The sequence below is a fragment of the Doryrhamphus excisus genome, linkage group LG20, assembly GCF_037039965.1.
Source record: "Doryrhamphus excisus strain RoL-2023G ecotype Guam linkage group LG20, RoL_Dexc_Guam_v1.1, whole genome shotgun sequence".
In the NCBI taxonomy this organism is placed as follows: domain Eukaryota; kingdom Metazoa; phylum Chordata; class Actinopteri; order Syngnathiformes; family Syngnathidae; genus Doryrhamphus; species Doryrhamphus excisus.
In genome coordinates, this window is record NC_136376.1 from 1,454,804 (window position 1) to 1,466,634 (window position 11,831).

The 11,831-nt window shown below is 41.5% G+C and overlaps 1 protein-coding gene across 1 annotated transcript; it reads left to right on the forward strand.

Moving 5' to 3' along the window:
• Window positions 1-391: 391 nt before the first annotated feature.
• LOC131107996 (pyridoxal kinase-like) lies at window positions 392-9,754 on the forward strand. The gene is made up of 11 exons (XM_058058571.2): window positions 392-690; window positions 4,243-4,297; window positions 6,110-6,214; window positions 6,301-6,384; window positions 6,470-6,504; window positions 6,581-6,666; window positions 7,546-7,591; window positions 7,744-7,855; window positions 7,927-8,063; window positions 8,342-8,408; window positions 8,508-9,754. Exons 1-11 carry the CDS (start codon window positions 610-612, stop codon window positions 8,621-8,623), a joined length of 924 nt encoding a protein of 307 aa, XP_057914554.1. The 5' UTR covers window positions 392-609; the 3' UTR covers window positions 8,624-9,754.
• The last annotated feature ends 2,077 nt before the right edge of the window (window positions 9,755-11,831 follow it).

The following is an 11,831-nucleotide window of genomic DNA, read 5'->3' on the forward strand; positions in this document are numbered from 1 at the left end:
CCATGGGTGATAATCTTTTACTCGAGAAATGTTTCAAACTCGTGGAATGATTGCCATGTTGCTTTTAATTTGCTGATAATACCATTATAATTGCAATAAAATCTGAATAAGACACACCTAATACACAAAACTAATTATTGCAATAGATTATTTTTAGAATTGTTTGATTAAGCAAAATAAATGTAAAAATTAACGTCTTCAGAAAACTCAAATCTTTCTGGCCTGACTTCATAAAGAAAATGTAATAAAAAATATGTTTTATCTATAATATATTGAAATATTAAGTTAGATTATAATAATTATACATTACAATCAATACCGTCTACACTATATACAAGGTACTACACATATGTCTTTATAACATTAATGAAAATAGAACAAAACAGCAATCTGATCACAATAGTATCGATTCGATTTTCATAAAGTCACTTCTTCTTGGTATCGATACTATCGGTATTTGAATCGACCTCTACTATACACATACACACACAGGCACGCGCGCGTCGGCCGCCATCATAGGTGGTGTTAGCCATTGAGCTAACTCTCTGGTGGTCTCGTCAGTGTTGTGATGTGCTGAAAAGGATCCGTCCTCGGCTTACCGGAGCCGCCATGGAGTGCCGTGTCCTGTCCATCCAGAGCCACGTCGTCCGGGGGTATGTGGGCAACAAGAGCGCCTCTTTCCCGCTGCAGGTAAGCATGATGGTGATGATGAGAATCAGAAGAATAATACGGACAAGACGCCTTCTAGCGTATTTTCGAGATGTTTGCTGCTTGAACTAAGATCATCTCCCGAGTACACGTCTCCATTATTTGTGCGTCGTGACGTGCTGTTAATGAATGAAGAAGCCAAGTTCAGCATGACTGACAGCACACCAGTCGTGACGTCAATTGTCTCCATGTTCACTTCATGTCTTTTCTCTGTTGTTTGTTTTTATATGACGCAAACACTCGGGATGAAATGCTCTGATTGACAGGCTTGATGGTCCATTCTACAGCTGCCCCACACTCACCTTTATTGGACATTCACACACCTTGTTTATGTGACATTGACACAGGTCATTGGCTACCGGTGAGCCAGGTGTCTTCCAGTCCATCATGCCAACCTCAATATGCAGAATTATCGCATCAAATTCAACATCTTGATTCTAAGATAGCATGTCTGTTGACACAGCAGCATGAAGGACTGGTTGTTGTCTGTGAGGAGTTTGAATGCCCTCTTAACATGTATGTTAGGTTCATTGTATAGTAGAAACTGTTTGTACTGTAGGTGTCCTATATGTGTTCGTACATATGTGACTATAGGTAATGTTAAAATATGTATTTAGGAGGTTGGAAGCCATGCTTTAACTATGAAAATATTCAATTTATAAATAAGGAATTATGCTTGGCAGAAATTCACTTATCACAGTCAGGTCTGGAACCAATTAACTGTGATAAATGATTTTTTTTTTTTAAGTACCAGTTTTGCCATTGTTTGGGGCAAATGGGGTGTCAAAAGATGTTGCAAGATTAAAATATGACAAGAGTTCTCATTCAGAAAAAAATGTCTGGTTTACACCAGGCCTGGGATATTACGGTGGGTGGAGGCGGGGCCAGTCACATACACACAGAGTGCAGAAGAGTGTAACGTAATAGAATTTAAATTAATGGATTGCAATATATTGTCAAGTGCTTTTTTAAGAAATGATGTTAAAATCTCGTACAATCCCATGCATTGTATCGTCTCGTGGGGGGAGTGTCTGGTGACACCCCTATCACTTAAGCACCGTCATTTTGTGCATCTCTATGCTTGAGTCTTCCTGCTTCCGTAACTTCCTGTCTGTATTGTTTTTCTTTTAACACGTATCTAACACGCCATCATCTTTATTTTGGAATAGCTAATGTTTGAGTTGCGAGCAAAGTCAAACAGTTGCATGAATGACACCAGATGTTTGCATCATTGGCCTGTGGGATTTCGGGTGTTGACAGTGCGACTGTAACGGCGCTCGCTTTCATGATGATGATGATGATGATGATGCGGGATGGACCTCCATGCTGAGAGACAGTCACTCGTGGCGAGAAGTGCTGAATCTATTTTTGGCTCCTGCCACGCCTCAGGATGCCAAGTTGTGTGGCAGTCCTTAATGGCTGCTGGGCAGTGACGCGTGTCCCCACCAGACAAGTCAGTACGCTTATATGCACTAAAAGAAAAAAAAAAGTACATGAATTGGCATAAAACTAGCTTTAAACATGCATGTAAACAACTTAGAATTAGATTGTGTTTGGATTGTCAAATTTACTTCAAAGGGATGCACATTTAGAAGATTTACTCCATTTACCATTCCTTGTATATGCACTTGTAGTACTTGATGGTACACGTGTCGACTGTATTAAGAACTGCACTTTCATCGTTTTCTATTATATGCTTTAAACGTGACAATTCAACAGAACAAGTTTCTCAATATTTCGATAATTCCAAATAACACATTGTAGAGCTTGTCCGTGTCTCAGCAATTACCGATAGTTTCACTTCTTCACTTCCTGTCTTTAGCATGTAGTAGTTGATAGTTTATCAACCGCTGTCAGTTTAGCGGATGACGGCGAGCACGCGGGGCATCCCTGTCACTTCCTGTCAGGACAGAAGCACATCCAGATCGGCGGCCTCTGACGTCGCTGCGCTGTGCGGTCATCTCGCTGTCCTCCAGCTCGTGGCATTTTATATGCAACAGTTGCATTGCTAGATGTAATCAGCAGTCAAAAATGAGCAAATGATAGCGTGGAAGATAAGACATGAGCATGTTGTTGTACTTATCTGCCGCGTGAGCGTCAGTAATTATTTATATAATAAGCAAATGATCAGCGGCAGTAATGAAGTCATTTCTGCTTGAATGTTTTCTGCAGGTGTTGGCACCACTACGCTGTTAAAAATAAAAACTCATCAGTGTGGCCCTTAACGAGTCGTGATTATTCAACAAATGCTAGTGTCATTCAAGTTCAAGTCATATTATCCAACAAGAAATTGTTAATTTTTATTATATACACAATATACGGTATGTGGCTTTCATGTTGGCCAAACAAAGTCTAGTGATGAGTGATGCACATATCTCAGATGAGTGTGTTTTTTGGTTAATGTACAACGTTTCTCTCATAGTTTTGCCTCAATTTACAATACAAGATTTAAACATTACTTTTAAGAAAAGTGCAATTAAAAAATATCAAAAATCTACAGCAGTATATTGCAATCTACTAATTTAATTTCTATTACTGTACATTAACTTGCGTTGTTCCTCACAATGCTGCTAGTTCTTCTGAACACTGTATGCTAGCAGCCTCCACCCACGGATAAACAGACTGTATGACTGACAAAAGGCCTCACTGAGTTCATGTCGTCGTTCCGTGGAACAGACACACCAAGATGCTGAAAGCAATGCCCAGAGTGAACTCTTTCTGCATGTCTTCCTGTTTTGTCACGAGTTGTCACAGTGTTACCTTCTTTAACAAAATGCTACCACTTGCAACTTTGGCTCCATTTTGAGTTATTGAGGTGAGAAACATTATCAAAGTCACATGTCAAAACAGGAAGATGTAGTGGTTGAGAGGAGGAAGTCAATAGTGTTTCTCACCGTCTTTATCAAAGTGCTGGCACTGTTATTTTGCAGCTGTATTCAAGACTTGTGTAACTGTTGCAGAGTCAGCTGCTGATGACATCACCGATGGGCACCAGAGCTGGGGGTCAGGGACGGGGTGGGAGCCGAGAGCACGTTTTCTATTAAAGACCTGTTACCAACACATTTGGACCCACGCAGTGAATTGATAACACTACCAGACTGAGTCAGCAACGCGTGGGGTTCCTTGTTTGGCCGCTCCATTTTGGGAACACCATGCAAGCAAACAGAGCTCTGTCCCAGACCGACGTCTGTGTGGACGTGACGCAGGAGTGCTAAATCTCTTCTTGTAATCGTAGTATTTGCCAGTGTGTATAATGACCTAAGTAACAGTGAGTTTGTCATTGTGTGCGGGCGGCCATCCTGTCTTCAATGCATTGAAAAGACTGCTTTTTGTGTTCAAATGGAGAGTGGTGTGTATTTATAGCACACTGTGGAGATGCACACCGAGGACACAAACCAGAAAACAAACAAGTCATCTTTTTTTGTACCATTTCATCAAGTCATTCAGATAAAAATCTGCTGTGCACGTGAAGGACAATTACCGCTTTTCATCTGCAGAATGCATGTAACCTTCTCACTGTGTGTCTTCTGGCAGGTTTTAGGCTTCGAGGTGGACTCCATCAACTCTGTGCAGTTCTCCAACCACACAGGTAATGCTAGTAAATGACAACCATTAACCTGTAGTGTGTGTGTGTGTGTGTGTGTGTGTGTGTGTTCAGTGCTTCCACTTCATCCAGGACATTGACATGAAACTTGGATCATAACCAATCATGAGCCACTTGTGCATTGGATGGATGATGCGGGGAATGTCCTCATCTTGTTGCAGGGTTGTCTGAGTTCAAAGTGACTTTGAATGTGAGCAAAGAATCAGCTGTCAAAACAAACACAGTCCAATCACAGCTGGTCTAACTTATTGCATGGTTTTTTGTTTTTTACCTCCTCCAGGGATCACTTTGTTTCTTTGTAACACACCTTGCATTTGATATGAATGCTGACTATGACCTTCCCATTCAGTTTACTTTGTTACATTTTGGACTTCTGGACTTTGGGCACTCAGGGGTGTTCAAACGTTGAGGAAATATGCCTGGGGCCACTTTTAAAAATCAGTAAAAAGGCTAAAAAAAAACAAACAAACCCCAAAACGTTATGTTTACCTTCTTAGATGTGGCAATCCCTTGTTTAATTGGGTCCGGAACTGACTGTGATATGTGAATTTCTACCAAGTAGGATTCCTGATTTATATTAGAGCCATCTAGACATAAAATAACACCCCTATATTCACCTCAACCAACCAACATTACAGTAACATTACTGACACCAAGTGTAGAATACTACATATCATGATCATACATATAATATTTTGGTAGGTAGTTGCATAGAAAAGCTGTTTATGACCTTCTATAAATACAGTTTGTCATATTGTTAGAGCCCTCAAGACATGAAATAACACCCCTATAGTCACCTTTACACTCGTATTTCCCAAAATAGTGGCCATAATAAGACAAAATAAGACATAAATAATATAGACTCACACATGTTGGAATTTGTAAAGTTCCTTGTTCTTTTTGAAATTCTAGCTTCTGTACAGATCTTCCTGTGGTGGCCGGTGTTTTTACAATATTTACAGGGGCTTTTTTGGTTTAATTTTAATTTATGTGCTGGGTGCCAATTAAAGGAAAAAAAAAACTAGCCACAGGTTGCAGACACACTTTGGACACCGCTGACTTTCAGACATGCTTATGAAGTGACATCAAGGAACATCATGTGGCGAGGGCTTCCATTTGCGTGTAGCAAGAAGCGTGCGTGGCAATGTTACCAAATGCAGAATTCAGCATCTGCAGCATAATATCAATATCAGCGTTACAATGATGTGGCTGCATACGCACGTACAACCTTTTCATGTACCCTGCTTGGCGTGTGCACGTGCACATGTACTATATGTGCACGTGCAGTGAAGAGGACAGCGGCGGAGGACAAAAAAGTGATGAAATGAGAACGGGGGCGGGAGGACCCAGCAGACGTGAATTGTGACGGCAGGGAATGATGACGTCTCAAGCAGCCTTCATCTCTTTAACACACACACACACACACAGATGCTCACATCCCTTCTCAGCCCCTCTGGCTTTTTACTGGCTTGTTGCTTAGCAACCAGTATCCCCCCCCCCACATTGCCACCACGTGACCTGCATGTGACTCACCTGGAGCTGCGACAGCGGCCTGAAGCAGACAGCCGTGCACATAAAATGGAAATCAATGGACGCATTCAAAGTCACACATCATTGTCCTCATTGGTGTGTCTTTTGCTGTCGTGTGTGTGTGTGTGTGTGTGTGTGGCATGCATATAATCAGATGAACAAATTATCCAAGTTACAGATGAGTCATCTGTCAATCAATCAATCAATCAGGGAGTGTATTTACGGGATGTAGTGAGAGCGTCTAATGAGGGCTGTCCCTCTCTGCAGGATACTCCCACTGGAAGGGGCAAGTGTTGACAGCCGACGAGCTGCACGTCCTCTATGAGGGCATCAAGCTGAACAACGTTCACCAGTATGATTACGTCCTAACAGGTGCGCGTGCTCACTGTGCAACACGTGTGTTCCATATATGTGTTCCACGTCCAGATGTACACTAAGCACATGTGTGTTGTGTTCAGGATACACCAGAGACACGTCCTTCCTGGAGATGGTGGTGGACATTGTCCAGGAGCTAAAGAGAGCCAACCCAAATTTGGTGTATGGTGAGATGCTCGCTTTAATCCACAAATTTATTTGTATTGCACAAAATCCATGTAGATCCATATGGATGTGATTTTGTCATTTCAGTGTGTGACCCGGTGCTTGGTGACCATGGCTCCATGGTGGGTTATGCACGCACGTGTGTGTGTGTGTGTGTGTGTGTTTGTTTCACATTTGACCATGTGTGTCTTTTTACAGTACGTCCCGCAGAACCTTTATCCCGTCTATAAGAACAAGGTGGTTCCTGTCGCTGACATCATCACTCCCAACCAATTTGAGGCAGAGTGAGTGAAAGTTTTTACCTCCACCGAGTAGTTTTCAGTAGTCACTAGTATGCTGTAATTCTTTGAATTCATAACCAAAATCACATTGGGAGCTGCAGTCATACAATATCCTGTCAAACCGCACCCCCTAGTGTCGAATTGGTATGACTGCAAAACTATTCTCAGGAGGTCCTCAGTCTATGTATAAGTTCCGTTTCTGTGATGGCGATGTAAGAGGAAACTTGTGCCCAAGCCACTCACACTGTACGCAGAACACTTGAAGAATACAAAAATACTGTAAAATAATGTAATAAAAATATGGAATACTAGAATGAAATGAAAGAATAATGAAAAGACAACAATTCCTTACTTTTCTGTGATTGAGAAACGGATTTATTAGGTTGACCATCAATGATGAGAGCACTACACTTTCTAATTATCATTGTCCATTTCACAGGAGCAGATCTTTTTATATTTTTAAAGATACCGTCTTGATCCTTCATGATGGTTGAAGGCCCGAACAAGCACTTGACTCACACTTTGGAGCCATGAGGACGAGGGGGAAAAATTAACTGAGAAGAACAAAAGTCACGTTATCCTGGCTATGTAGGCTTACGCTACGTGCAACGTTTTTTTTTAAATACAGTATTAATAATTTATGGGAGCGTGTATGTCACCACGATAAGTCGTAACACGAGGAAGATTTTATAAGTATGGGTGTGGGCTGATAAGAGATTCTGACAGAATATCCTGGGGCAAAAATATCAGTTTCAAGGTATTGTAATTGTGTGTGTTTTTTTTTAAATATCTTTATTAAAAAGCGACAACAAAGCCAAGTCAAAACAGTCATTTTGGAGAGTGATGTGACTTTCTTGTCGCTTTATTGTTGACTTGTTTCAGATTGCTGACAGGAAAAAACATCAGCACAGAGAAAGATGCTATAGAGGTGAGGAAACATGACCCACTCATGAGCTAAGTACACAGTGTAGATAGTATACTTCCTGAAGTGTACTGATGCAAGTATTCCATTTGAGACACAGCATATCCCTCGTTTGGCATCATGTCCTTCCCCCTGAACAAACGACAATTTGTCTGTAGGTGATGGACCTCCTGCACACCATGGGCCCAGACACTGTGGTCATCACGTCCTCGGACCTGCCCTCCAGGCTGGGAGACCGCTTCCTGGTGTCGCTGGGGAGCCAGCGCCACGGTGGGTGTCATGTGACAGTGTACATTGTGACACCGCATTCACCACAATAAACCAACTGCTGTGCTGTTCAGTTCGTCCAGACGGCAGCAGGACGACGCAGAGGGTTCGGATAGAAGTTCCCAAAGTGGACGCCGTGTTTGTCGGAACTGGTGACTTGTTTGCTGCCATGCTGCTAGCTTGGACGCACCACTACCCCAACGACCTCAAGGTGGGAACACACACTCGCTGCACTGCCAAGTACGGATACAACTCCTCATCAGTCAGTCAGGTCTGACTACACCAGCACAGTAGTCAGACCGAGAGCGTTTGTAGTTAGAGCAGGGGTGTCCAAAGTACGGCTACATGACCAACTTGTGGGCCAAAGCTATTTTTCTGTTGGCCCACAGCACAATGTCAGGATACAATGAAACAAGAAAACAACAGCAAAAAATGTGTACTGAGGGAGTATAAATGATGATATACTTCTGACTGCTCCCCTCCAATCAGACGGCTTGTGAGAAAACATTTTCGGTGATGCATCACGTGATCCAGAGGACCATATCATACGCTCACGGTAAGGAAAAAACATCCTGGCCTTTCGGTGGCATCTTATCAACTTAGTTTTTAACAGAGTGGTGATTGGCTTCTTAACACCCACTTTGTCTCCTATCAGAACTAGCCGGTCCTGGTCGTAGGCCCAGTCCGCCCCAGCTGGAGCTGAGGATGGTTCAGAGCAAAGCGGACATAGAAGACCCCGCCATCGTGACGGAGGCCACCGTCATATCGTAACGATCGCCAGCCTTCACCACTGTAAAGGTCATTTTGTAACACATCGCCCCGCCGTCTCCACGCAGAGCCTCAGATGGACAGGAAGAGTCGTCCCCCGCAGCGGCTCCACTAAGGTTGTGTGCCGCCTGTAAGCACAACAAATCTACCACACAACACTTTGTGCTCCACTTTGAGTCACTCGCATCACGTCGTGTACGCCGATGGCCCTCGTTGTCGTCTTGTCCTGTACGCCTGCTAGCAGCGCCAACACTGGCTGTGTCTCAAATGGAATACGTGCGTCAGCACACGTACCTAAGCACTCTGTACTTAGTTCCTCAGTGTGTGAATTTGGACAGTATAATGTCCTTTCTTTAAAAGTGTCCTTTTATGTTCAATTGCAACCACTCGACAGAGTACTATCGCCAACATTTGGATCGCCCCTTTTTAGTTTGCACCCCTGCTTCAAATGAGGCATGGCTATTTATCAGTAGTCATGCACTCAAAATGATTGAAAAGTGGAAGTACGCAAGTACACCGATTGAGACACAGCAACTGTGTATCTCTGGCTCCGCCCATTCCCCCTCCCCCACGTTGACTCAGCCCCCGTCTGTCAGCAGTGATGTAATGGTGACCAAGCCCCCAAACACCCCTTCCCTCACACCCAAAAAAAATGACAAAAAATACGCACAATGTATAGTTGATGTATAGATGTTGTACTATAACTGTATCGGACCATCTGTATGATAGCTGATGACAACAGTCTACTGAACTTTGTGTGCTACCACACACACACACACACACACACACACACACAGAACATCTGCACAATGGCATACATGTAAGTAGCAGAGTAGTTTTGGGATGCTTCACTTACTACCTTAGTTACTTTTACATTGAATGGACAAAACTGTTGTGGTTTGGATGACACAATTAGTCTATCAACCACTTCAAGCTAATAAGAGCTGATGTGGGGCAATTGAAGTACTAATTACATCATGCAATAATGTCATAAAAGTAGCTGGAGTAGTACTCGTCTTGTAAATGTCTCGATGTCAACACTGGCTAGCGGCTAGCTCTCGTGAAACATTCCAAGTTGTCTTCCCAAAAGCAGACGATGCATTTAAACAGGAACCCTTTAAGTCGGGGGTGTCCAAATTTAAAAAAAAATAATAAATTCACAGAAAAAAATGTTACAAAATACAATTATGGTTGAAGTGCTTACACAAACGATACAATGCTGTGCTCTGCTAACGTTTTTTTTTTTTCAGCCTGGCCGTAAGCCTTCTTTGTAATGATTAGATTTTTTAAACAATAGGGACAGAATAAGGCATGCTGTGGGCTGCAAATGGGCCGCACTTTGGACACCCCTGCATTAAGCGTTCAGACAGGCTTGCCTTGAATGATAGAAGGTAAAATAACATCATTGTTTCAATGTTATCATTTTCACAACATGCATTTCAGCCATTTCAAACTCTAAAACAAGAGGCAGAACAATGTAAAAAAATAATAATAATAATGTGTTGCCCTTTCATTTTTGTACCACTGAAAGAAAAAATGCTTAGCCATAGTTCAAAAGTTGAAATTATGTGTTAAAGTTAAAATTATGAGATAGAACATCATTATTATGAGAAGTTGAAATTACAAGATAAAAGTCATAATTGAGACAAAAAGTCAAAATGATGATATAAAAGGTCATAATTATGAGATACAACGTAAAAATTAGAAAGTTAAAATTGTGAGGTAAAAATAAAATCAAACTGCCAATGTGCAGAGTGCCAAGAGTTTGTATCTCATATGACTTTTTAATCATAATGATTATGTAAGTTTATCCTGTTATTTGGACTTTTCATCATATCAACTTTTTAGCTCATAATTATGACTGATTACGTTGTTTTTTTTTTATTTTATAGTGTATGCTTTGAAACTAATATTGGCTTTTATTTAAATCCTTCAAAGGCCAACTTATATATAACATATGCATTTAACTATATCAACAATGTAACAATAACACGACAACACTGCGAAAAGTGATATCTGTGGAAAAAAAGCATAGAAGAGATCTAAAAAAAAAAATATCGATAATGACTCTTGATATCAGTGCATTTGGATCCATCCGAGGCCCATAGTTTTAGCTTCTTATGTTTTCCATTCTCATGTTGATTTTCAAGCGTTGTGCTAACTTTGTGCTGGTAGGTGTGGTGACTAGTCAGCCATCATGTAAACATCTCACGTATCGTACTGTACGCATATGAGCTTCTATCTTATCTACAGTGTCTTAGCTACCTGCCAATGAAGCAGGCAGCCATGTTAATCGGTCCAAATGTTGTCTTTTGAGCGGGTGTGTGTTTCTATTCATGAATGGTCACAGGGTTTATGTATGTGAGAGACGGTGAAGGGGGAAAAAAAAAATAACAGCTTTGTGTTGTTTATATGTGAACATGTTCAAATTGTCCACGGTCCTAAAGGAATAAGAGAATAAGAGTTTGACCCGCTGTTCAAGTGGACAATCGTGACATCACACACGCTCTTCGAGGCGACCTCGCTGGTGCCCCCTTGTGTCCGCTTATAGTTTCATCGACTCTAGCTAGCCTTGCTGTGCGTGTGTGCGCCTTGTGTGCTTTTTCTCCTGACCCCGCCCCCTTGAGTCATGTGACGTTGTTTTGGAGCCGCTTTCAAATGTGTCTATCGCTGAACGTCAAATATGACACGTTAACGTTCATATTTCATGGCATTTTTAGAGAAGCACAAGTGATCAGCAAATGCGTCGTTATCAGTATTTGGTGCCACACTATCAACCACAGAACACCGACATATCACCTCTTTAAAAAAAAAATAGTGCAAAATGAAAGACAGTAGATGTGTATTTAAAGCATAAAAACAAACCATGTGAAGCACTGAAACAGTTAAGTCGCCAAGAAAATGAGTAATTTAATTTGTCAGATGTATGTGTAACAACATTGAAATGTGTCTTTTGCTGGATGCTTGTTCTGTACCGCTTGTCCCCTTAAAAACAACACACAACATGGACAGCTCCATCTCTGCCAACTTCTTTCGTTTTTTGTTTGAAGTTCATGGTGGCCAAAAACAAGAGAAGTGTAATAATCAGTGTTTGGTAACTGTTTTTAGTGCTATGTTTTTGCAGTATTTTCTAACATATTACAATACAAGATTGTAGTGTACAAATTCACATTTATAAAGTATATATAGAGAGAGATAAATATATATGACA

Bases quoted from the DNA above. Each gene is read 5' to 3' on its own strand.
- LOC131107996 (XM_058058571.2), top strand. From the start codon at position 610: ATGGAGTGCCGTGTCCTGTCCATCCAGAGCCACGTCGTCCGGGGGTAT. The intron at 6,667-7,545 runs GTGAGTGAAAGT...GACTTGTTTCAG, and splicing joins CCCAACCAATTTGAGGCAGA to ATTGCTGACAGGAAAAAACA. The intron at 7,856-7,926 runs GTGGGTGTCATG...TGTGCTGTTCAG, and splicing joins GCTGGGGAGCCAGCGCCACG to TTCGTCCAGACGGCAGCAGG.